The 26,462-nt window shown below is 41.2% G+C and overlaps 1 protein-coding gene across 3 annotated transcripts in view; it reads right to left on the reverse strand.

Moving 5' to 3' along the window:
- The window catches only part of FYB2 (FYN binding protein 2), a 97,059-nt gene that overhangs the window by 44,910 nt on the left and 25,687 nt on the right, over positions 1-26,462 (reverse strand). For 2 of the 3 annotated variants that reach the window (XM_072649598.1, XM_072649599.1), the window contains exons 2-5: positions 18,151-23,617; positions 13,715-13,876; positions 11,407-11,440; positions 1,292-1,380 (exon numbers count right to left, since the gene is read on the reverse strand). In XM_072649598.1, the coding sequence (XP_072505699.1) occupies positions 1,292-1,380; positions 11,407-11,440; positions 13,715-13,876; positions 18,151-23,617 (5,752 nt within the window). Of the gene's footprint in view, positions 1-1,291; positions 1,381-11,406; positions 11,441-13,714; positions 13,978-18,150; positions 23,618-26,462 lie in introns of those variants that run through there. The other variant, XM_072649600.1, reaches the window with a different exon arrangement.

Consider the following 26,462-nt stretch of genomic DNA (forward strand, 5'->3'; position numbering starts at 1 on the left):
CCCAAAAGGAAAGACAAACAGTGGATGTGAATATGCCATAGCATATTAACAGTGATGACTTATACCAACATACAGAATGTAAAGAGCATTCAGGAAATGTATGATTGCAAAAGGAGGTGAGGTAGAATGAGCAGTAGATGAGCAGCCTGAGTAGTACATTGGTCAGCCATGGGTAGAACTTATATGGAAGAGTTATGAAAGAACATGATCAAGAATCATATGGGATGGGAAGACTTGGACAGTTGTGACCTGCCTCTTAGGAAGGAGTATTTCTAATAAGGAGATCATAAGTTCATCAAAATATGAATGCAGTTGCTTGTGCTTAAGCCAAAGGAACTGAGTGAGTATTGGACTTTCCAGGTCTGGGTTTGTTGCTGCCTTGGCATGTGACCATGGCAGACTCACCTTATCTCTCCGATCATCAGTTTCCTCATCTTTAAAACAGAGATAACAATGCTTCATTACACACAGCCAAGGACTTTCCTGGGGAAAGCAGAGTGCTTTGTCAATCTTGAAGTGTGATAAATGTAAATGATTACTGTTCTAACACTTGATTTCCTGAAATCCCTCCTAGCTCCAACACTCTGTGGTCCCTCCCAGCTCGAAAATTCTTTGTTCACTGTAGAAGACTAAGCAATTACTTGAGTACTGTGGGAATGGATAAAAGGCAGTAGGAATTATGAAACAACAACACTGACACACCAACACAGTGCTACATCCTTTCTTCCTCTTACCTGAGAAGACATCTTTCCCCAGAAAGCTCTGAGTCCCATCAGAAATACCTGAGGCGGGAAGGCTTACAAACCAGACTTCATCCAGTTGAGCCAGCCTATGCCCTCCCTCAGACAGAACACAGGGACCTAATTCCCTAGGTCTGTTATCTCTCTCCACACACACAGAACATCCTGTGACTTCAAAGGAGATACCAGAAGCACAGAGGGAGCTATAAGCCCTCTTTCAGGCTAAGTTTCTTACAGAAGGCGTAGAGAGAAAAATTAATCTTCCTATCTTGATTTCCTTCTTCTCTCCCCCACCCAACATATCTACAAAAAAGAAGGACATCAAAGTAGATTGGATAGGAAGAAAAAGAGACAGAAACCAGGTTGTGAGAGGCATTGGGAAAGAGCATTAATGCATACCTCCCTCCCCTCCCCTCAGGAAAAAAGTGGGGAGCATAGGCTAAGCCACAGAGGTGCCATGTCTGTCATGCCCAAAATAGATGAGGCAGCATGGCGTTTGGCCACATGGATATCCCAGACCATTCATACATTTATCAACTTTGCAAACTCACATTTATCAGTGCATGGGGAAATGGAGTCCTCAGATGGATTCTGGAATGGGATTGTTGCCTCATAATTAGGAGAGTCTTCACATTCTTGGCTAAGGAGCAGTGGGAGGAAGGGTGGAAGTTATTGGATTTTATTTTTTTTGTAAGTTTCAAAATTGATTTCAGGGAACATTTCTGGATATCTATCCTCACAATGGCTCTTTGAGGTACCCCTGTGGGGGAATATCTATTTACAGAGTAAGAAATGGAGACCAAAAGAGCTCTGTATTTCTCTGTGTTTTCAGTTTGTTTATTTTGTGCTCTGAGAACATCTAGAAATTTTCATCCTCTTTTTTTGACAAGAAAATATTCATCTTTCTATAGCTTATTAACTTTATTATTATAATAGATAAGTCATTCTCATCTTGTTCAATGGAGTTTAGACTGAAATGGGCCTGGGATAAGTTTCTTTGCTATTATGATTCTTTCCCATTGAATGTTCTATGGACTATTGCATAAATGGATAAGAATATTTTCCTTTTGAAGTTGAATAAAAGTATTAGGTTTTAGTTTCATCTTATAGGCTCACCCAAAGCATCCTTGGTACAGCTCCAGTAGCAGACAGGATGAGAGAAAACATATGGACCTCTGATAAGTACTGTGTAATTTTGACATTTTTTTCAGTTAGCTCTCTATTTTTAAAGCTTTTCATTCTAAGCAGTTTGGCATCTATGGCCATTTGGTATGACAACATCTATTAAAAATGTTCTTTTGTTTTCATGGATTAGTGTTATGCCTGGGAAATTATAGGTAGCAGTTCTCTCTGAGATAATGCTTTGTTTCCAGCATAGTTTATGGGTTGAGTTCTTCAGGCTATGCTGAAATCTATGTTTTTAGATGGGATGTGTTGAGGCGCTCTGTGGATAAAGCATCAGACCTGGAGTCAGGAAGACCTGAGTCTGAGTTTGGCCTCAGATGCTTACTAGTTGTGTGACCCTAGGAAAATCACTTAACCCAGTTTGCCTCAGTTTCCTCATCTGTAAAATGAACAGGAAAAGGAAATGGCAAACCACTCTAGTATCTTTGCCAATAAAACCCCAAATGGGGTTATGAAGAGTTGGATGAGACTGAAAAACAACTCTCAACCACTGAAGTCTACATCTCACAGAGGAAAGAATAATTATAATAACTTTAAATGCTTTTATTGGTTTATTTTATCTGCTAGTTCATGTGCATTTCTTGTATAATTCTCACCATTAAGTCGCTGATTGCCAGATAATTAGTAGGTGCCAAATATTTCTGCCCCATGCTGACATTGAACAGATTTCTTACACCATTGTCACTGATCAATAAGTGTGGGCTCCACCCTTCATTAATTTCTTATGGTCCTAGGTCCTAGATGGCCATTCATATACCCTTCCTTTTCCATGGACAGGCTGACAAAATTCACTCACACATTTATTTTTACACTTGTTTGTTGAGATATTATTTAATGAGTTATGAACCATGAAAGAATATTTCAATAGAAATGAGGAAGTTAGGGAGAAAGAGAAATTTTGGGGAAAAGATATGAGTTCAGTTTGGAACATACTGAAATTGAGATGCCTGTGAATCTTCCAGGTAGATATGTCATGGAAATGGCTGGGGATGTGGGACTGAGGCTCGAGAGAGAGAGATGAAGTCTGACTATATAGATGTGGGAGTCATCTGTATGCAGATAATCAAACCTCTGGAAGATGGGGGAGGGAGACAGAGAGAGAGAGAGAGAGAGACAGAGACAGAGAGAGAGGGAGAGAGGAGGGGAAGGGAAAGGAAGGAAGGGCATAGAGAAAAAAGAGAGCATAGACTTGCCTTTGCACCTCTTTGACAAACATTCCTTGTCTTCTTTGCATTCTCTGATGTTCTTATTATGGAATGTTGTATATTGTATGGATCTGTATGTTATTGCATGCTAGATTATGAGTTTCATGAGGTCAAGGATGTGAATTTATCTAAACTGTGGCCTCTCTGGTGTCTGTATAGTGCTCTGTACCCGGTAGATGGGGAATAATTGTTAAGCTGAATAAAATGTTCACTTTGAACTGTGCCAATTCTGCCTTCCAAGGAAGCTGGGGGTGGTGGTGGAAGAAATGCCCCATTCCTTGTGCCTTTAGTCAAACACCTCATAAGTCCTGGGGACAGCAAAGACCATAAAATGAACGGATACCATTGCTGGAGGGAGCACTTCTGTTGGCTCAAAGATTTTCTATTATGGGACAAGCGTGTAATTGCTTTTAACAACTGCAACAAAAAGAAATCAGCCAAACAAGAAGCATTTATTAAGGACTGACCGTGTGTCAGGCACTACGGTTGGTAGTGGGGAAATAAAGCTGAAGCAGTTCCTGCCCTCCAGGAGCTCTTGATCTAACTGTGCAAATAGCAACGAATGGCTAAGATGGTGGGGGTGGGGGAAGGCAGTAACATCAAGGGAGACCCAGAAAGGCTTCTTGCTATAGGTAGGATTTTAGGTGATACCAGAAAGAAGCCAATTATCCATACAAGCCACATGCCACGGTCCATGGAGACAGTTTGGGAGGAGAGGCATGGAGGAATTAGCATGGAGAAAACCACCACCTATGGACCCTGTGAAACAGAAAGAGAGAGAGAGAGAGAGAGAGAGAGAGAGAGAGAGAGAGAGAGAGAGAGAGAGAGAGAGAGAGAGAGAGAGGGAGGGAGGGAGGGAGGGAGGGAGGGAGGGAGGGAGGGAGAGGGAGAGGGAGAGGGAGAGGGAGAGGGAGAGGGAGAGGGAGAGGGAGAGAAAGAAAGAAAGGAAGAAAGAAAAAGCAAGAAAGAAAGCAAGAAAGAATTGAAGGAAGGAAGGAAGGAAGGAAGGAAGGAAGGAAGGAAGGAAGGAAGGAAGGAAGAAAGGAAGGAAGGAAGGAAGAAAGGAAGGAAGAAAGGAAGAAAAGATAAAGAGTGGCAATTTTATCTGCAGAACAATCACTAAGGCATCAGAATGAACCTGTGGCATTACTTAAATTAATTGGTCATGTTAGCTTAAGCTGTTAAAGCTTTCTGTTTCCAGAGTTTGCAGAGGAAGCACAAAATACAACCTATGGGAAAATAGGATATTTATTTGAAGGACCTGGGTGTGCTTAACAAGAAGAGATTTGGTGGGGGAGGGAATCATAGGATCCTCCAGCTTAGAACCGGAAAGGACTGTCCAAGTCATCTACGCCAACCTCTACGTTTTATACTACAGGAACTGAATCACAGAGAAGTTAAATAGCTTCCCAAAGTTGTATAGATAGTACTAGGCAGAGCCAGAATTCAGATTCAGGGTTTTGGTCTCTTTCCACTCCCACCACGGTTTCTGTTCCCTAATGCAACACAAGCTCCAGCCTTGGAGTCAGAAGTTCCTGGTTGCACCTATTTTAAAAATTTTTTTACTGATGAATGAATGAATGAATGCAGGAGTGAATAAAGTACTTGGCTAAATACAGAAGGATTAAAAAAACAGAAACTGTCTGCTCTCAAGACACATTCTATTGGGGGCAATAGATGTGTATCACAGAATTAGGACTGGAAATAGAATTAGGATTAGATGTATGTATGTATGTATGCATGTATGTGTATACAGAAAAAATAAAAATAGATACAAAGCAGTGTGGGGAGGAAGGGCACTAATAGTTAGAGATCCATGTAATATTTGAACTAAATTTTGAAAAAAAAAATTCAAAACCCCAGCAACTAAGGGATTTTATGAGACTGGAATTTCTGGTATAAAGAATGGATTGTTCAAAGAAACCAAGGTGGGATATGGAGTGTGAGGTGCGAAGGGTAGCCAGAAGGCCAGTTTGGGAGGGAGAATAATGTAGAGCAAGTATGGAAAGTGACAGGTTGTTTAACTTTTATTTTACTTTTAATTTTTAACATCAATTGGGAATAAGTGACTTGCCCAGGGTCACATAGCTAGTGAATGTCTGAGGCCAAATTTGAACTCAGGTTTCAGAGCTGGTGCTCTATCCACTGCACCACCTGACTGCCCCGGATTGTTTGACTTGTAAAACAGAATGGTTGTTTGTGTTCTGTTAGCAGTAGGGGGCCACTGAAGTTTGTTGACTATGAGAGGAATGTGGTCTGACCTCTACTTAAGGAAAATCACTTTGGTAGCTAAGTGGATGAGCATGGTAGAAAGATTTGAGACATGAAAGCTAACTAAAAGTTCCCTGAGGGGTGTGTGAAGAGGGAAAAGGGAGAAGGTCTAAGAATCATCACGAATGTAGAAGCTGCCAGATTCACCATGTGGGGCAAGGGAGAGTTTGCTAACTCCCTGCTGACTTAGAGCAGGCTTGCCACAATTTCAGTGATTTGTTTGGAAATGCAGCCATTTGGAAAAGAAAGCCTGTCTAAAAAAGGTATAAGAACACCGATCTGTCCTAGAAAAAGAGCAATAACTAGGACTTTTCCAGTGGAAAAGGCCCCACGATGGTTCTTGGAAAGGTAAGATCAAAGCTTTTAATTTTGAAATATTCAAATATTTTAGGTCTTTCCAAAATATGCCAGAAATCTTTGTCAATCTGCAGACTTTGAAGTTTTTTTGATCTTTACAGTATTTTCTCTCACCATTTTTCTCCTCTTTCTGTGGAGTTAGATTTTCAAGGTTATTACTCAAATGCCCTGTTTCACTTCTGATTTTCGCTCAAATGTCAAAGAAATAAATACCCCCTGGGTGCGTGTAGGTAATTTGAAGGGCCATGGTAAGAGCATTTCATCATTACCACGACCACCACAATTCAGTTCAATCCAACAAGCAGTTCGTTGAAAGCCTACTATGTTCAAGGCACTGAACTCCCTTTGGGGATCCAGCTGGAGATGTGCGATGGCTCGCTAGCTGATCATGTAGATGATGACCAGAGCTTATGTGAAAGACTAGGGCTGGATTTATAGATCTCAGGAATCCTCTTCATAGAAATGATAACTGAACCCGTGGGAAAAGAAGGAGAGGTAAAGGATGCAGGTTTCTTTTAGAAGTGTGGCTCGGAAAAAGAGGAGAGCTAAGGCCTACAGCTTGGGGAAATAGTTTCTTTGGGTGGGGGGAGCAATCAGGGTTAAGTGACTTGCTCAGGATCACACAGCTAATAAGTGTTTGAGGTCAGATTTGAACTCAGATCCTCCTGACTCCAGGGCTGGGGTGTTATCCCCTGTGCCACCAAGCTGCCCTGATAAACATCTTAAAGTGATACTTAAACTCTTAGTTGGCAGCCAGGTATGTGGAAAGAGCACTGAAAAACAAAACAGAATCCTGGTGGTAAAGTCCCAGAATCTGAGTTCAAAACCCAACCCCATAACCTTCTCAGGCTTCAGTTTTCAGTAAAATGAGGGGGTCAGTCTATGTTGCCTCTAATGGCCTTCCCTTTCAGTTCTAAATCTGTGATGCTGTGAAAGTTGCTTTTACTTTGAATGACCTGTCTCGTAAGTAAAACTCTCATCAGTCTAAATGGTTAGATGTTAGAAGAGCCCACGGTTTCCCTCATCCTGATCACTGTCAGCTCCTCCCAGGAATGGTAGTGACAGACCTGCGTGGCGGATGGTCTTTTGAATGAATCAGAGAGGGATGTAAACTGGGCTATGCTTAAAGACCAGCTTTGCCTATTTATCAATCCCAGGTTTGTCATGTTTAGACTATAAATTGTTACTGCCATTTCTTGCTGTTTGATAAACAAGACCTTTCTTCCTTGTGTTTTTGTTAGAAGTTAAAAAAAATGTGTGTCAAAAATAGCTTCCCTCCCTCCTCTCCCCACACTTAATCATGAGGTGGGGTGGGGAGTCCCCTGGGAAGCCAGTGAATAAAACATTAGCTAACGCAGTGTATCTGCAGAGACCAAACACTGAGTTTGCCCTGTAATCCAGTCTGCTTTGTTCCCACAAAAAAGGGACGGTTTATTGAAGGAGGACACAACCCTGCTATGCCAATAAAAGATAGCAATGATTAAAAATGAACTTCAGAGAGTCATTTCATTGTCCAAGGCTAGTGAGGCGTTAATGTGTTCATGTCGTTGTAGAGCTACGTGAAGCTTTAATCTTATCTCCTTTTTCCAAAGGAGGAAACTGAGGTCTGCGGAGGGAATTAACTGGCTCAATGTTAAACAGATAGTACATGGCAGTCAGGACTGGAACTCAGGACTACCACTTGCCCTGCTGTCAAAAACAATGAATTTGTCACCTATGTGATTCCCAAGCAAATGATAAGGGTAGTAAATCTCAAAGAAGGAAAACAAACTATTCTCAGATATCTTCATGACAGCCTTCAAACACCTTAAAGGAAACGTGAAAGATGAACTCAGGAGTTTCTAACGAGCTTTCAAAGATTCATGTCATCCAGGATCAGTTGAAGGAACTGGGCTTGTTGAAGTCAGGTCTGAGAAGCTGGGGTATGGGGAGAAGGTGTTCAAACATATTGTTGTTCAGTAATTTCAGTCTTGTCTGACTCTTTGTGACCCCATTGGGGGTTTCCTTGACAGAGATACTGGAGTAGTTTACCATTTCCTTCTCCAGCTCATTTTATAGATGAGGAAACTGAGGCAAACAGGGTGAAGTGACTTGCCCAGGGTCACATAGCTAGAAAGTGTCTGGGGCTGGATTTGAACTCAGGAAAATGAGTCTTTCTGACTTCACTGTGCCACTTGGCTGCCCAGTTCAAATATAGCCATATTCAAATATTTGAATGCCTGCCTTTTGGAGGGAAAAGACATTCTTTGTCCAATTTCATATATGTATGTATGTATATACATATACATACATAATTTGTATGTATGTATATATGTCTGTGTATATGTGTGTATATATTATATATAAACATCACAGTTTCCTCAAGTCTTTGCATGAAGATGGCCAAGGGGGTGGGGCTCACTCCCTTCTGAAGTAGTCCATTCCTCTTCAGAATGACTGTAATGACCCAGAATCATGTAACCAGTAAGGACTGATTAAGTGTCAGCTATAGGCCAGGCTCTGGCCTATATTTTTTTGGAGTTCCCACTCCCTCCTAGGTCATGCATTATCACCAGTAGCATCTTAATAGCTGATATGTATAAGATGCTTTAAAGTCTGCGTACATTATCTCATTTGACTCTATACCAATCCCAATCTACTAATTAGGGATCCATTTTAAAGATGTGGAAACTGAAGGCCAGAGAAGGCATGACTTGTCCAGAATGACAGAACTAGTGAGTGTAAGCAGTGGAATTCAAGCCTGGGTACACTTGACCCCAACTCTGGTCCTCTATCCTCAGCATCACTTAGTTAGCTTCAGTAAAGGTTTTGGTGCTCAGGCCTTGGGAACCAGAATGAGAAGGGATAACTCATCCACCCGAGAAGACATGGGTTCAGTCATATGTTAAACTGCATCAGATGGAATTTATGACCAGAACAAATCATTACTGGCCATTAGGTGACCCAGTGGTCTGACATGTGGGACAAGCTCTCCAGGATGCTATGGAGGGAGTAGGATTCCTTCCCTAGTGCTGTGGTGGCTGGAACTCTGGGCCTGAATTTAGGAAGACCTCAGATACTTCCTTACTGTGTGACCCTGGACAAGTAACTAAACCTCTGTCTACCTCAGTTTCCTCAACTGTGAAATGAGGAATAATAAGAGCATCTACCTCCCAGGGTAGTTGTGAGGATCCAATGAGGTAATACCTAAAAAGTGCTTAGGGTACCTGGGATATAATATTGTTTAGGCTCTGTTTTTCATCATGGCTTTCTGGTAGACCAATAATTCTTAGATTTTCTCCCCTGGATCTATTTTCCAGGTCAGCTTTTTTCCAATGAGATATTCTATGTTTTCTTCTAACTTTTCATTCTTTATTTTCTGTTTGACTGATTCTTGATGTCTCATAGAGTCATTAGCTTCTACTTGCCCAATTCTAATTTTTAACAAATTGTTTTCTTTAGTTAACTTTTGCATCTCCTTTTCTATCTGTCCAATTGTTCCTTTTAAGGAGTTATTTTCTCCAGTTAGTTTTTGTAGTTCCTTTTCCATTTGTCCAATTTTCCTTTTAAATTCTTCTGTGATTTCTTTTTTCATATTTTTAAAATCATTGGTCAGTTTTGCTTCTATTTCCCTAATTTGTCTTTTAAAATCCTTCTTGAGGATTTGCTCTTTGGCTTGAGACCAGTTCATATTCCCTTCTGAAGTTTCAGGTGGGAGTACAGTCTCAATGCTGACCTCTTTGGTAGTCGTGTTTTGGTCCTTGTCCCCACAGAAAGATTCTATTGTCTTAACTTTTCTAGTTTGCTTCTAGCTTATGATGATTACCCATTTTCTGGCTTTTAAAGTGGATCTCTGCTTCTGGGGCACAGGGGGCTCTGTCCCATGGTTTGTGCTTAGAACTTGAGGCTTTGTGTATTGTGTTCTCTGATTCTTTCAGCTAGAAGCTAGAATCTCTATAGCTTACCTGGTGCTGAGTTGTCTGGTGTGCCAAAACAGAGACCAGATGAAGTCTTTCTGTGTTCCCCTGGAGTTACCCTGGAGCTACCTGGATTAAGTGTGGGGCAGGGCTGGTCTGGTCACAAGAGATCTCCTCTCCTGAGTACAGTGGTTGGCGAACCCCATTTGTACTAGTTTCTTCCTGATTCCCCTGGCTGTGCTGAGGCATGCCTGGGGTACGAGTGTTGTCAATTACTGGCTCCACCCCCTTGGGGCTCAGGATCTCCTCCCAGTTCACTGAGGTGGGGTTGTCTGAGAGAGCTTTAGACCTACCCTGGTTCCCTTTAGTCACAGAAAGAGGGACCCCCCCTTTATGATTTTCCTAGCCTCAGAGGTTGAGACTGTTTATCCCTTTGGTTGATCTCATTGTTCCCAGATTTTTCTGGGGAACTATTCTCTGCATTTTTCAATGTCAACAAGGGGAGAGCAATAGCATTTACCAATCACTCTGCCATCTTGGTTCCTGGAAATTCAAGTAGGTGACTTACAGACACTTAATCTGAGGGCTGAAAGTCTCAGGAGTGGCTGATGCAGTTACCTGAAGTTCTGTGGTTCTCTCTCATTCAGTTCCACTGGACCCCCATTCTGGGCTGATATGTTTGAGATTCCACAGTGCTGCTGCTGCTTCAGACTGCCTGGAGCTTCCTGCTCTGCTTTGCTATGGTGGGGTCTGCCATGATATAGGCTGTGCCCTGTGTGCTCCTCCAGCCTTGTGTAATAGATCCTTCCTGTAGACCTTTCAATCTGTCCTGGGTTGGAAATCTGCCATACTCTGTCTTCCATTGGGTTCTGCCACTCTAAAATTTGTTCAGATACTCTTTTTAGAGCTATCTGAAGGAGTTTGTCTTAGAGCTTAAGTGAGTAGTTACTCTCACTCTGCCATCTTGGCTCCACTTCCTACTTGGGATATTATAAGTGGTTAATAAATTACTCCCTTCTCTTCCAGTAATTAACATCTTTTGAGGATGAGACATTTCCTGATCCACCTTGAAATTACTTTGATATATTTGGTATATTTTGGTTCCCTCCTGTAGACTGGAAGTTCTCGGAGGGCAGAAATTTTCCTTTTTGTCTTTGTATTCCAAAGCAGGCACTTAACAAAACTCATTGGAAATGATTTTGTGACATTTTAGTGACCACTCACCCAAGTCAGACTCGAGGAGATGCCCTTTCCTTGTCCCCCATAGATGGTACACTGCTGGAGGGCCAGGAATACTTTTATTGGCTTTGTATTCTATTCTAAGTACCCAGTTCAGTATACCGCACACAACAGGTACTTACAAAATGTTCATCTAATTGAATTGAATTGTCACTTAGAAGCCACAGGTACTGTATTTTCATTCCTAATTCTCTGAGTCTATCTAAGTGCTCTGTGCCTGTTTGACTTTAACTTGATTTATGACAATGGCACTTGATATTTCAATTTACTGAACCCAATTGGATAATAAATAGGAGACCCAGGAGGTTAATTTTTACAGTTTAATGCCTGTCCTGTAGTTTGATGGAGTTTACCTAAACTTTCATTTAAACAAAAGTAGCAATTTGTTACTTTGAGACTTGTGCTCCTTTCAAACCATTAGAGACATCACCAAGCTTGTCCCTTATTACTGGCTCATGGGCTAGTTTAATGGTCCCAGTTTATGGGCTACTCAATTAAGACTCAGATACTTACTTTTCTGCAGAGAGGTAATTCTGTTCTGTAGCAGCTATAAGGAGGCAGAGAAAGAAGAAAACTTAACATCGGTGTTGTTTTTAACACTATGAGTCATATCACAGTCCTTACCATGACATGGCAGGTTTCTGCCACGGTGGGTGAGCCACACCATTTAAGAGTGGCACCACTGTGCTAAAGCTTTCATGGCTGAAACCAATTTCCCTCAGGAGTTAGGAATACCTGCCTGCCTCCCTGGGTTTCTGTCTTGGAGTTGGCCTGCCCTCAGTATCAAGACATTAGCTTCCACTTGGCCACAATGGCCAGTCCTCCAGGGGATACTACTTTGGGTTATTATTAATTTATTTAACCCACACTAATCTTCTTCATTGTGTGAAGGGAAAAGAATTCAGTGGAAGCCACATGGTCTGAAGATTTCCAAAAACCAACTATCTATAGTTTTTCTATACTCTGCCCTCACTTTGCCAGGCCTGATTTCTGAGTTGGCTAACATGAATGAAATTAATCTCAGCCTGTTTGAATCTCAGACCAATGTGGAAAAGAGATTTATGTCCCAAATCTTCCTCTTAATATACAAAAAAGCGCTTTTTCTTTTTCTTTTCTCTTTCTTCCTCCCTTCCCTCCCTCTCTCCCTTCCTTCCTTCCTTCCTTCCTTCCTTCCTTCCTTCCTTCCTTCCTTCCTTCCTTCCTTCCTTCCTCCCTCCCTCCCTTCCTTCCTTCCTTCCTTCCTTCCTTCCTTCCTTCCTTCCTTCCTTCCTTCCTTCCTTCCTTCCTTCCTTCCTTCCTTCCTTCCTTCTTTCCTTCCTTCCTTCCACCTGTGACTTCAAATAATATCCTCAGACTTACCCTCAGGCATATAGTGGTTAAGTAACCCAACCCCCTCCAAGGTCATGTCCAGTCTGTAAGTGTCAGAAGTGGGATTTTTTTATTCAACTTTTTTCAGTTAACAAACACTATCTTTTCTCTTCCTCCCACATCTCTCCCCCAAGTCTTCATCCCTACAAGCCCAGTTCTGTAACCACTGGTCAACAATGCCTCTATTAAAATATCTCATATCATCCTTGGACAGAGGCCATGACAATTTTTTTCTGCAGAGTCCCAGTTTTAGTATATGTACTGCTTGAGTAAGCACTTAATAAGATTTTTTGAAATTTATAGGAAAACAACTATTAGGAGGCAGCAGGTCAGTGGAGAGAGGGTCAGGAGAGTGAGGGAAGCCCGAGTTCAATGTCTATCCCCCACTGTAGAGTTGGGTGACCCTGGACATGCTAAAACACAGGGGCCCCCAGGCCAGCTATCTGCTTGATAGCTGAGCTGTCCATCTGCATGCTTGGAGGCAATTGTCTTGCTCTACACCAACGAACCCACACATCTGAACGAAAATCATCAAAATTCCAACAAGGAGGTCGTCAGAGCAGTCGATGAAACCATTTCAAAACAGCCTCACACCTGCAGGTCTACTCATAATTGATGATCAGGGACTTTACTCCCACCCTCCCCCCTCAGATACATGCGCACACACACACCCTGATTCTATCTCTAGCCTCATGGCAACCCCTGTTTTATTTTAATGAAGAGAAGGTATGATTGAACAAAGATAATTTTAATGCCAACCAGGGCAGACTATAGATGGGCTGGGGGAGTGGGGAGAGGAGCATGAGTAGGTCCCGTTCCTCTTCCTTTCAGTACCTCAGGTCAGCCAGTCTCTGCAGATTCTTGGGGCCTGGAAGGCTCAGTAGGAATCCCACACTTAACCGCATTCAGTCTGACTTCTAAGACCACACTATAATAGCCATATGGTAATTCAAGCATGATCCACTCTCTATTCCTTTCTGCCTCTCCCCTCCCACTAGCCTCCTGATTTTACTATATTGGAAACACAGTCAGTGCAAGGAAACAGAAGCAGTCAGAGGTGCCTGGTTCTTGCTTTTGAAGTTTTCATCTTTTTAACTTTGGACAGTTGCCCGGTGATCAGGTGCAGCTCACTCAGGAGAAACTGGCTGGCTAGGGAGCAATAAGGGCAAAATTCTGGCCCAGGCTCTGAATTCATGGGCAAACTGCCATGTCTCCTTTAGAGGAGTGATCCCTAAGAAATGTCCAACTTTGTCGAACCAGTGGTGATGAGTGGTGTACCATGGCTTGAGATTCACTAGGAGGAGTGTGAGCACACATACACATACATACACACATATGTACACACACACATGCACATGCGCACACATGCTGGTCAGGTCCTTAACTTCCAATGGGCTGACATGTGGGATAAGTTTTCCAACCTTGATACAAAGAACAGAGCAGAATTCCTTACCTATACTCTGTGTTGTGGTAGCTAAAGGAATCATGCCCTTAAGGCCCGGGAGACTCACGACTGGAGGCCTTGGCGGTTTTGGTGGTGGACAGCCAAGGATCTCAATAGCTGGCAATGGTCTTGTCTTAGGGACCTGGATATCCCTGACAGAAACCTGTATTTCTGAGAAGAGAATGGAGGTCATGTCCATTATGAATGTAACCCTTCAGGTCAACAAGTTTTTCTTAAGGCCTTACTACGTGCCAGACACTGTGCTAGGTGCTGATGAGACAGACAAAAATGAAAGCAGTTCCTGCTTTTAAGGAGCCTGATTTCTATGAGGGGAAGCAACAGACATACAAATAAGGCACTATGGAAAATAGACAAAGTAAGTACAAAGTGATCCCCGAGAGGGGAGGAGAGCCCGAACACCTGAGCAGCGGCCCAGGTCAGGAAAGGGCTCATGTAGGAGCTGTCATTTCAACAGTGTCTAGAAGGGAGCTAGGGGTTCTAAAAGGTAGAGGTGAAGAGTGAGAGAATACATAGTTTGCAAAGGCAGAGAGTCAGGAGATGGTTTGTCATTCCACATTTGTCCCATTTGGTTCTAGAAATTTCTAAACGATTCTAAATTCCTAAAAATTAAAGTCTAGAACTCTAAATTCTAGAAATCCAGAGAATTCTAAGAGGCTCCCTAAGTCTACAAATTCTAAAGAAAAAATTCCCTAGAGATGTAGAAGTGAATGTAGAAGATGGTAAGGTGGATGAGCACTAGCCAAGAAACCAGAAGAAGGGAGAACATATGCAACCTGTGCAAAAGCAGAGAGTCAGAAGATGGCTTATCATTGCAGACTTGTCCCATTTGGCTCTAGGATTCTCCAAAAACTTCCAGAAGGCAAAATTTTCTAGAACACTGAATTCTAGAAATCCCAAAAATCTGATGAGCTTCCCCCTCATCCAGAAATTTCTAAAAAAAATTCCCTTAAAATTTAGAAGTGGCAGCAGCAGGGTAGGGTGAATGAGTAGTAGCCAAGAAAGCAGCAGACTTGCACATGAGGCCGTAATTCACCCAAAGTCACAGAGGTGACAAGTATTTGCATTTGAACTGTCCTTCTAATTCTATAACTATGGGAATCACTTGACTTTTTATCAGCCTCAGGTCTCCTCTCTTTCTATCTATCTATCTATCATCTATCTATCTATCTATCTATCTATCTATCTATCTATCTATCTATCTATCTATCTATCTATCTATCTATCTATCTATCTACCTACCTACCTACCTACCTACCTACCTACCTACCTACCTACCTATCTATCTATCTATCTATCTATCTATCTATCTATCTATCTATCTATCTATCTATCTATCTATCTGTCTGTCTATCTATCTAGTAAAGTGGATAACTATAGAATCTAGGTCATAGGACTGTTGAGAGGAAAGCATTTTTCATCTTTCAAAATAAATGCAACACAATGTATTTTCTGCTATGGTTCTTTGTTCTTTGTTCTTTCCCTCATGAGTTCCAGCGTTCTTTAAGCTTTCTGTCAACTGAAGCATTTAGCAAGGTGCTAGGTACACAGTAGGAGCTTAATAAGTAAGGCTTGAGCTGGCCAAAGAGAATGAATGAATGAGTAATTGAATCTAAAATCTAAAGTGCTTTATGAATATGATTTACTATAAACCTTCCTCGATCTTAGTTTTCTCATCCATAAGATGAGGATATAAAACCTGTCTCCTATGGTAGTGATGGAAGGGTTTTGTGAGACGTCATCTATTATTGTTAATAAACAAAATAATTGGATTGGGAATTAAATGCTTTCTTTCTCTCTTGCGAAGGAGGTCAGAAAAGATAAGAAAAAAGGTTTTTTATGGGCACTCGAGAAAGTGGATTTTTTTGGGAAAAGATACTCATTAAATGATTCCTATAAAATGAGAATATAATTCTTAAGGGAAGGGTGACCTTGATGATACAATATATACAAGTGTTTTTGTTGAGTTTGCAAAGAAATTCCCCATTCTTACCTGTGTTAGAGTCAAGGAAGTCATTCATGAAACCTCCAGAGATGGGTGGAAGAACATTGCTCATACTTGACAGAAAAAATGAGGGAGGACAGAGGGCTCTCAGAAGTTCCACCCAACTTGTTCATGTAGATGGATCCCACTAGATTCTATCCTTGCTCCTCCTTTCTATACACACATCCTCACCCCACCCTCCATTCCAAATAATTAAAAGGGAACTTGGTATAGTTGTAGTTATGATATGTTTGAAGAGGTTAAGCCAGGTAGGCTTTTTAAACCAACCAGCAGGAGAGGACGTGTTGAACCCCTATGGCAGAGCAAAGAAAACTCCTTTCAAACAAAATAAAAAAGAAGATGGGTTCCCAGGTTATAATAACTCATACTGACAATGTAAAATCCCAAAGGAGAATGAGTCACTTCATGGGGAAAATAGGGGACCTTGTTAGCTGGATGTGGTGGTGAAGGGATGGGGTAGTGCAAGTAAAGGCTGGATGATCATTTGTCAGGTGTGCAGTAGACACTCACAGTAAGCTTGTGGTCTTATAAAACCCTCAGATCTTTTTCAGATAAAGTGAAACATTTCCATCTTAAAATTAATTAAAGTACAATTTGACCATTCTTTATGGAGTACTTACTCTGCATTTACTCTGTCCTGTGTTCTAGGAGATAAACTAAGAAAGCCCAGGGCATGATTCTTGCATTGGAGGAAGATTACCTCACTGTGGGTGAGCCAGCCTTTTAGTTTACACGACCCTCATTATAATCAGGTCGCGTGTTTCTACAGAACCTTAAGGTTCAAAAAAAGACTTTCCTCATTGTAATGTTAACAGGATATAAGATCTTCCCCTCCCATTAATAGACCTCACTTGGAGCCCTGGTGCAGAGCCAATTAGCCTCTAGACCGCAGAGATTCCCACACTTTTCCAATTAAGTGCTGATTTCCAAACTTCTCTAAACCTATCAAATGCCCAGTTTTTGATTGGAAGCACTATATATTGTATTGCTTGGAGGGAATGATATGGGCAGATAGAAGCAGGCAGAAAGAGAAGCAGTATGAGGGAAGAACTTGCCTAAGGGAACTTGCTTGTAATGTTGGTGCTATCTGGATTTATGTTGAATACTTTACTAAATCTTGCCTTCTGGTATCCTAATAGCAATGTTCCAAATAAATATTTTGGTTTTGTCTTGGAGGAGAGTTTATTATTTTTGTGAACAAACCTTGGGAACACGTATGCATATTCATAGCAGCTGCTGTGGGTATTGCGTTGGCATTACACTCATAAAGAGGAGGTAGAGAGTACAATCATTACTATCCTTACAGTTGGTGAGACTCAAGAGAGGTTAGGGCAAGAGGATTTAACCCATGACCCCTGACTCCAGAGTCATCTCTAAGCCTAATTTCATCATCCCAATATTTCAGAACTGGAAGGGACTTTTGGGTCAGCCCATTCTAACTGATATTAAAAAAAGAATCCATTAATTGCATGGTTGATAAGTAGTTATCAAGCATCCATTTAAGAGTAACCCATCCCCTCTTGAATACATTCCACTTCTGTCTGTTACACTGTCAGTATGAGAAATTAAAAGACAGTGTGGATGGGGATGTGCTGGGGAATTAGGAAAATACAGTTTAGAATCTACCTGATTTACAAACTGTGTGGTCCCAGATAAATCATTCATCCCTCTAGGCCTCAACCCCTCATCTGTATAACAAAGACACAGGACTAGACAGTCTCTAAGCTTCCCTCCAACCTTGGTTGATTAAGCCCTTAATTTTACAGATAGGGAAATTGAATCCCAGAGAAGTTAAGTCTCCTTATGCATTAAGTGGCAAAGATGGAATTTGAACTCAGGTTCTCTGAATCCAAACCCGACATTTTTTGATACCTCCTATATGTCAGGGTCACTCTTAATTTCAGCACAGACATGAGTCTAACTTTCAAGTTGCCATTTCAGTAAACTTAGGTTGTGTTGAAAATTGGGGAGTGGGTCCAGGGAGAGGGCAAGAAAGGAAGCAATCTAAGAAGCTTGGACTCTCCACCAACTAGGAATGAAGTTATATAGGTGGAAATAAAATGTCTTCATTGGTGTCTCAAGCAAACCTTCTTTTCCCTTTGTCTTGTTAAAAATCATGGAAGCTTTTCTAATGTCTATTTCTTAAACCATGAGGTCATGAAGCATCCAGTTAATGAGAGGCAATATGTGGTACTTAGAACACTGCATTTAGAGAAAGAAGACCTGTTTAAATTGCAATTCTGCTAGTTACTTCCTGTGAGACCTGGGGCAAAGAACTTTCTTTGAGCATGTTTCTTCCTTTCTAAAATGGGAGTGGAGGTGGGGAGAGTGTATTTGATGATCTACAACATCTGATACTTTTTTGGGGGGAATAACAGAAGAATCCCCTTTCCCCAAATAAGAAATGACTAAAACAACATACCTTGAGAATCTAGAGTTAACTCATTGAAGTCTACAGATTCATAAACAGGCAGCAATGGGGATTTTTCCCCACCTTCCCCATGGTTTGTATCTTCTTGGCTTGTAGAACCGATCAAAGAAGGAATCTCAAATAATTCTTGGAAAGAGATAAATGTCCCTGTCTCAAAAGACTTTTTTATAGAAGTCCCTGTTGGTCCTAATCTTCTGTCACTGGATGACAGAGGAATCTCAGATGTATCTTTGAAAGAGGCCAGTGTTATGCTTGGTCTCCTCTCACTAAATGAACAAGGCATATTAAAAGACACTTCGATAGAAGACACCATTTGCCCCAGTCTTCTGTCATTGACTGAGGAAGGGATCTCAGAAAACTCCTTGATAGGGGTGAGTGTGGTCCTTGGGTTTCTGTCAGTAGAGGAAGAAGGAAGCTCTTTGAGAGAGGTAAGTGCTGTCTCTAGGCCCTTGTCACTGGATGAAAAAGGTATCTCAGAAGACTCTTTCATAGTGTTAAGTAATGTCCCTGGTCTTTTGTCAGTGGATAAAGGTATCTTAAAATATTCTTTGGCCAAAGACTCTGTTGGCCCTGGTTGTTGGCCATCACTGAATGACAAACAAGTCTTAGAAGTATCTTTGAAAGAGGTCAGTGTTGTCCCTGGCTCCCTGTCATTGGGTAGAGAAGGTATCACAAAAGAATCTTGGAAATAAGTAACTTTTGGTTCTAAGCTTCTGTCAGTAGATGAAGATGGACTCTCAGAAGACTCTTCAACTGGAGGAAGAGTTGACTCATTGTCTAAAGAAGGAATATCAGAAGAATCTTTGAAAGAGGTAAGTGTAGTCTCTGGCATCCTATCAGTGGATGTGGAAGGAATCTCAGTAGACTCTTGGACAAGGGTAAGTGTCCCTTGCTTATTGTCACTAGCTAAAGAAGGGATCTCTGAAAACTCCTGGACAAGGGCTAGTGTGCCTAGTTGCCTGTCAGTGGATGAGGGAAGAATCTCAGGAAACTCTTGGAGAGGGGGAAGAGTTGCCTCTGGCTTCCTGTCATTGGATAAGGAAGGAATTTTAAAAGACTTTCTGATACACCTCACTGTTGGCCATGGTCTTCTGTCACTGGATAACAATAGACTCTTCAAAGATTCTTTGATTGGAGCTAATGTTGTCCCTGGTCTTATTTCAATGAGTGGAGAACGAATCTCAGCAGACCCTTTGGAAGGGGTGAGTGCTATCCCTTGTTTTATTTCAATTGATGAAGAAGGAATCTCAGAAAACTCTTTGCAAAGGGCTAGTGTTGACCTTTGTATTCTCTCAGGGGATGAAGGAGGAATCTCAGAATATTCTTTGACAGGGGTAGGTGTTGTCTCTGGGTTATTCTCACTGGCTGAGGATGGAAGCTCATAAGACTCTTTGAGAGGAGATAGCCTTGTTCCTGGATTCCTGTCATTGGTTGAAACAGTAAACTCAGAATAGTCTTTGAGAGGAGCGCATATTGTCTCTGAGTTCTTGTCACTGGAAGAAGAAATTTGAGACGTTTCTTTGACTGGTGTAAGTATTGTGCCTAGTCTCTTGTTTGTGTATGAAGAAGGAATTTCAGAAGATCCTTTGATAGGTGTAAATGTCCCTGGTCTCTTGTCACTAGGTGAAGACAGTATTTCAGAAGACTCTTTGACAGAAACAATTGTTGACTCTAGTCTTCTGTCATTGGATAAAGAAATAATGTCAGGAGACTCTTCAAAATGGACTAGTGTTGTCGCTGGACCCCTGCCATTCAATAATAAAGGAACATCTGAACATTCTTTGATAGCAATAAGGTCTTTCCCTGACTTCCTATTGGTGGATGAAGAAGGTATCTCAAAAGATCCTTCAGCAGAAGTCACCATTGACCCCAGTCTACTGTCACTGAATGACAAAGGAATCTTAGAGGTATCTTTGAAAGAGGCTAAGGTTGTCCCTGGTTCCTTGTCATTAGATGAAGGAGGTATTACAAAAGCATCTTTTAAAGAAGCTGATGTTAGCCCTGGACTCTTGTCACCAGATGAAGAAATAATAATAGAAGACTCTTTGAAAGGAATTAATATTGTTGATGATGACAAAGGAATCTCAGAGGGCTCTTTGAAAGGTGTAAGGGTTATTCCTGGACACTTGTCAACAGCTGAAGAAAGTATCTTTGAAGACTCATCGAAAGAAGTCACTGTTGGCGCTGATCCTTTGTAACTGGGTGATGAAGGAATCTTGGAGGACTTTTTAAAAGAGTCTAGTGTTGTCCCTGGGATTCTATCACTAGATGAAGTAGAAATCTCAGAACACTCTTTCATGGAGAAAACTATTGATCTTGGACTCATGTCAACAGATGAAGGAATCTCAGAAGTGTTTCTAACAGTTGTACATATTGGCTCTGGCTTCCTCTCATCTAGTGAAGAAAGAATATTAGAAGGCTCTTCGAAAGAGACAAATATGGTCACTAAACCCATTTCTTGAGAAGAATGACTCTCATAAGATTCTGTGAAAGAGGTAAGTATTATTCCCCGACTTCTAGCAGTGGATGAAGGAGGAACTTCAGAAGGACCCTTTAAAGATTTAAGTATGCTACCTGGGTTCATGTTGTCAGATAAAGGAATCACAGAAGACTCTTTCAAAGAGACTGGCATTGACTCCGACATTCTGTCACTCGAGGATGGAGGAATCTCAAAAGACTCTTCACTAGACATCAGTGTTGGCTCTGGGCTTGTGAGGAAGCCTGATAAAGATTTAACCATGGTACCTGGACTGACATCACCAGTTAGAGAAATCTCAGGTGACTCTTTGATGGGGATAAATGTTGGCACTGTCTTCTTGTCATTTGACGAAGAAAGAATCTCTAAAGATTCTTTGGAGGAAGCCACCCTTGGTCCTAGTATGTTACTGGATGCTGGAGGAATCCTAGAAGACTTTTGGCAATATGCTAGTGTTGGTTCTGGGCTCAAGTGATTGAATGAAGAAGAAAGAATCTCAGAGGATTCTTTGAAAGAGGTCCAGGTTGGCTCTGATCTTCTATTACTGGATGATGAAGGAATCTCAGAATATTCTGTTAAAGAGTCCAATATTGTCCCTGGGCTTATGCCATTGGATGCAGGTGTATTAAAGGACTCTTTGGAAAAGGAGAGTGTCATCATTGGTCTCTTCTCACTGAACGAATGAGGAAGCACATAGGACTTTTTTGTACTTGGTCTCCTGTTTCTGTACATTGAAGGAATCTCAGGGGATTCTTTGAAAGAAGCAATTGTTGCCTTTGAACTTTTCTCACTGGATGAGGAAGGAATCTCAGCACATTTTTGGAAAGAGGTCAATGTTATCCCTGGGCTTTTGTCACTGGACAAAGACTGAATCTTAGACGGTTCTTTGAAAGAAACATATGTTGTTTTATATCTCCTGTCCTCAGACCGAAAGGGAAACTCAGATGCTTCTTTGACAGAAGCCCATGTGCTTCTGTCACTGGGTGAAACTGGAAGCTCATAGCATGCTTTAGAAAAGTCAAGTGTTGTCCTTGATTTCATGTTCTTGTAGGAAGAAAGAATCTTTGAAAACTCTTTGAAAGAGCTAAGTATGCTTTTTGGTCCCTTGTCCTTGGACAAAGGAGGAGTCTCCAAAGATTCTCTGGAACAGACCTGTATTGTCCTTGGGCTTTGGTCACTGGATGAAGAAGGGAGTCCAGAGGATTCTTTGGAAGAGGTAGCTGTTGTCATTGATTTTACATCTCTGGGTAAAGAAATGATCTCTGAAGATTCTTTAAGTGATGCCAATGGTATCTTTTCACTTCTTTCCCCAGATGAAGAACTCTCAGAGGACTCTTTGGCAGAGTTCTGCATTTTCCAAAGTCTCTTGTCTCTGGACAAAAAAAGAATCTCAGAAAATTCTTTGGAAGAGTCTACTTCTATGCCTGGATTTCTGTCACTGAATGAAGAAGGCAGTTCAGAGGACTCTTTGGAAGGGTCCAATGTTTTCCCTGATCTCGTGTCCCTGGACAAAGGAAAAATGGCATAAGATTCTTTGAAAGAGTCCAATGTTGTACCTGGGCTTTTGTTACTAGATGAAGAAGGGAGTTCAGAGGACTGTTTGGAAGGGTCCGCTGTCTTTCTTGGTCTCTTGTCCCTGAGCAAAGGATGGATATCATAATATTCTTTGAAAGACTCCAGTGTTGTGCCTGGGTTTCTGTCATTAGATAAAGAGGAAAGTTGGGAGTATTCTTTGGAAGAATCCACTGTTTTCCCTGCTCCCTTGTCTCTAGACAAGGGAAGAATTTCAGAACATTCTTTGAAAGACTCCAGTGTTTTGACTTGGTTTCTGTCATGAGGAAGTTCAGAGCACTCTTTGAAGGAGGCAAGTGTTGTTTCTGGTCTCTTGTCCATGTATGGAGAAGTAATATCTGAGGATTCTTTAAATGACACCAGTGTTATTCCTGGACTTGTGTCACTTTGTGAAGAAGGAATCTCAGAGTATGCTTTGAGAGATGAGAGTGTTTTCCCTAGTCTTCTGTTCCTAGATGAAGAAGGAATCTTATAGAATGCTTTGGAAGTAGCCATTACACTCCCTGTTTTCTTTTCTCTAGATGATGAAGGAATCTCAGAGGACTCTTTGAAAGTTGCTCGAGTTTTCCCTGGTCTCCTGTCTCTGGTTGAATAAGGAACTTCAGAAGACTCTTTGTAAGGCACTTGTGTTTTGTTTGGTCTGTCTCTGGATGAAGAAGAAATCTCAGATGACTTTTTAAAAGAAACCAGTTTTGCCCCTGAACTTTTGTCATTGAATAATGAAGGAACCTCAGATGTCTTTTTGAAAGAGTTAAGTGTTGACTCTTGGTTCCTGTTACTGGAAGGAGAAGAGATTTCAGAAGATTCTTTGAAGGAAGCAACTATTAGTCCATGGATGATCATGCGTTTCGGGGAAGGAAGTGTCCACTTTGGATTTTTTCTAGGTTTTGTTATTTGGATTTCTGGAGTAGTCCCTAAAGCACTGTTTTGGCATATCTGAGGGAGGGATCTACTTGCATACTTTGCAAAGGCAGCCTCTGGCTCCCTGTGTTGAGTCACCACTTTTCCCCGGTTGTCCAGATTGTTCCTAAAGCAATTTTTCAGCTTTACCTCTTCCGATTTAGTTCTCTTTGAGCGTGACTGGACTTTGTCAGCAATCACGAGGTCCTTTGTAGAATATTCTGGAGGGGAGACATTCTTCCCTGGGGCTTCAGAAGACATGAAGAATTTCTCTTCCTCACTTGTCCTTTCTGATTTGATTTTAGAGGGCTCAAAAGATTGTGAATTACCATTGGGACTAGGTGGTGTCAGTTGCATTTGAGTAAGTGAGTCTGAGTTTCTATTAGTCAAAACTTGGTGGTCAGCACCAGAATTATACACCGGCTGTAGTTTGGTGTACCTTGGAATAGAATAAATACTTTCTTCATTTTGGAATTGAGTTGGAAACACTTTCACATTTCTTAGCTCTTCCTAAGGCAAAAGAAAAAAAATCCATTTCATTAGGATGGGAAAAGGCCAGCTTGAATCTCAAACTTTGGGGGGTGTCATAAGTAAAAATCTTATTCAATGAACTAAAACTACTCTGCCATTTTAGCTGGGAGCCAAATTGCCATTGTTTGTGATAGGATGAAACTAATAGGATGGAGTTTGCAATCATCCTTCAGCTTATAGTCATTCCCCCCTCCCCCCAAGATAGTCACCATTAAATACCTTGAATTTTTATTAGCTTCGTGTCACAAAGCACGAACTGGGTAGAAAAGACCATTTAACCTAATGGGATCTCTGTAATATGGATGATATTTCTGTAATAATGCTTTGATAATATTATTCCTTTACTCAGACACCTTCTATAACTCTTCAGTGCTCATAAATCATATTCTTTATTCTGGAATTCCAGACCTTTCACAAAATGACCTTCTATGACCTTTTAAACTATATCTTTCACGACATCTTTCACTACAGTTTTCCCTTGAAGACTTGATGATAACCTGTTAGGCATGTTGAGGAGAGATCTATGTTCATTCAGTCATAGGCTAGAATAGAAGGCTCTTGAGGTCCCTTTTATTTCTAAGATTATAGAATCCTCAGAATTCCAGGCAAATCTACCTACTTCCCCTTGAGCATGTCCTGTGTTTTCTTTTTCTCAGATCCTTTCCTCTTCACCTTCAATGCCATCCCACTCCAAATCTCATCAAAATGCTATCTATTTTTCAAGACTCAGCTCAAGCCCCATCACATGTAGATTTCTTTTAACACATTAGCCCAGAGGCATCTGTTCCTCTGAATATATTGAAAAAAAGAGTAAAGGATGAAGAATGTTCTGTAAACGTGTCAAATGGCAAAAGTTACTGTTATCATCATATCATCATATAGTCACTCACTGTCTGTGTCATTTGTAAAATAACGATGTACATTATTGTTACCAGTGGTTCCTTAACACACACACACTCTCTCCCTCTTTGCCTCTCTGTCTCTGTCTGTCACTATATCTGTCTCTGTCCATATGTCTGTCTTTCTCTTTGACTTAGCATAGATTTTAAAAGATATATTATCTATCCTTCCCACGACACCCCCCAACTTAAGAACAACAAAAGCCCCCAAATAAAACGTCCATCATAATATGCATAGTATAATGGAACGATAAGCAATAATGAGCATAGCCAATCAATAAACTTTTATTAAGTGTTTACTATATCCCAAGGATTGGGCTAAAATACTAGGGATACAAAGAAAGGGAGAAGGCAGTCCTTGCCTCCAAAAGCTTACATACAGTAAATAATACGATATGCAAACAGCTATGTACAAACAAGCCATATACAGGATAAATAGGAGATAATCAAATGAAAGAAGGCACTTGAATTAAAACTGATTTGGAAAAGGCTTCATGTGAAAGAATTTTAGTTGAAACTTGAAGAAAACCAAGGAAATTCCAAGGTAGACAGAAAAAAGATAGAGGAGGGAGAACAATCAGGAATAAGGGATCAGCCAGTGCTGAGAAGGGTATCTTGTTTGAAGAAGAGGGAGAAGACAAGTTTCTTCTTGTTGAAAAGTCTATAGGGGAGAGTATAAAGTGTAAGAAGACCAGAAAGGTAGGAGAGAGCTAGGTTATAAGGGCTGTAATATAGAAATATTATATATTAATATAACATATTATTATATATTAGTTATTATACAATTATATAATTGTATATATTATTATACATAATATATATATGACATTATATAGAACGTATATAAATATTATATATGCATAATATATAAATGCCAAACAGAATTTTATATTTGATTTTGAAGTTTATAGGGAGCCCCTGGAGGGGTGTGTGTGTGTGTGTGTGTGTGTATGTGTGTGTATGTGTGTGCATATGTGTGTGTGTGCATGTGTGTGTGCATGTGTGTGCATGTGTGTATGTGTGTGCGTGTGTATGTGTGTGCATGTGTGTGTGCGTGCATGTGTGTGTATGTGTGTGCACGTGTGTGTGCGTGCATGTGTGTATGTATGTGGGTACATGTGTGTGCATGTGTGTGTATGTGTGTGTGTGCATGTGTGTGTATGTGTGTGCATGTGTGTATGTGTGTATGTATGTGCGTGCGTGTGTGTGCATGTGTGTGTGCGTGTGTGTGCATGTGTGTGTGCGTGTGTGTGCATGTGTGTGTATGTGTGTGCATGTGTGTGTGCATGTGTGCATGTGTGTGTATGTGTGTGTATGTATGTGTGTGCGTGTGTGCATGTGCGTGCATGTGTGCATGTGCATGTGCGTGTGTGCATGTGCGTGTGTGTATGTGTGCGTGTGTGTGCATGTGTGCATGTGTGTGCGTGTGTGCATGTGTGTGTGTGTATGTGTGTGTATGTGTGTGTGCGTGTGTGTATGTGTGTGCATGTGTGCATGTGCATGTGTGTGTGTGTATGTGTGTGTGTGTGTGCATGTGTGTGTGTGTGTGTGTGTGTGTGTGCGACAAGGTTGGACCTGCATTTTTAGGAAAACCACTGACAGCCAAATAGAGAATGGATAGGAATAGGAAGAAACTTGTGACAGGGAGACTAACCAGTAGGTTATTGCAATAGTCCAGGTGTGAGGAAATGCAGGCTTATAGCAGAGGAAGGGAAATACCACAGGACATAAGGGAATGTATTCCAGAGATATTACAAAAGTATTATTTACAAGTCTTGCCAACAGATTGGTCGGAAAGGGGTGCTGATGAGTTGAAGATAATGTACACTATGAGCCTGAGGCACAGAAAAGATGGTGGTGTCCTCAAAAGTAATAGAAAAATTGGAAAGGGGAAGGGGTTTTGGAGAATGATCATGAGTTCAATT

Source organism: Notamacropus eugenii, chromosome 2 (assembly GCF_028372415.1).
Source record: "Notamacropus eugenii isolate mMacEug1 chromosome 2, mMacEug1.pri_v2, whole genome shotgun sequence".
Taxonomy (NCBI): domain Eukaryota; kingdom Metazoa; phylum Chordata; class Mammalia; order Diprotodontia; family Macropodidae; genus Notamacropus; species Notamacropus eugenii.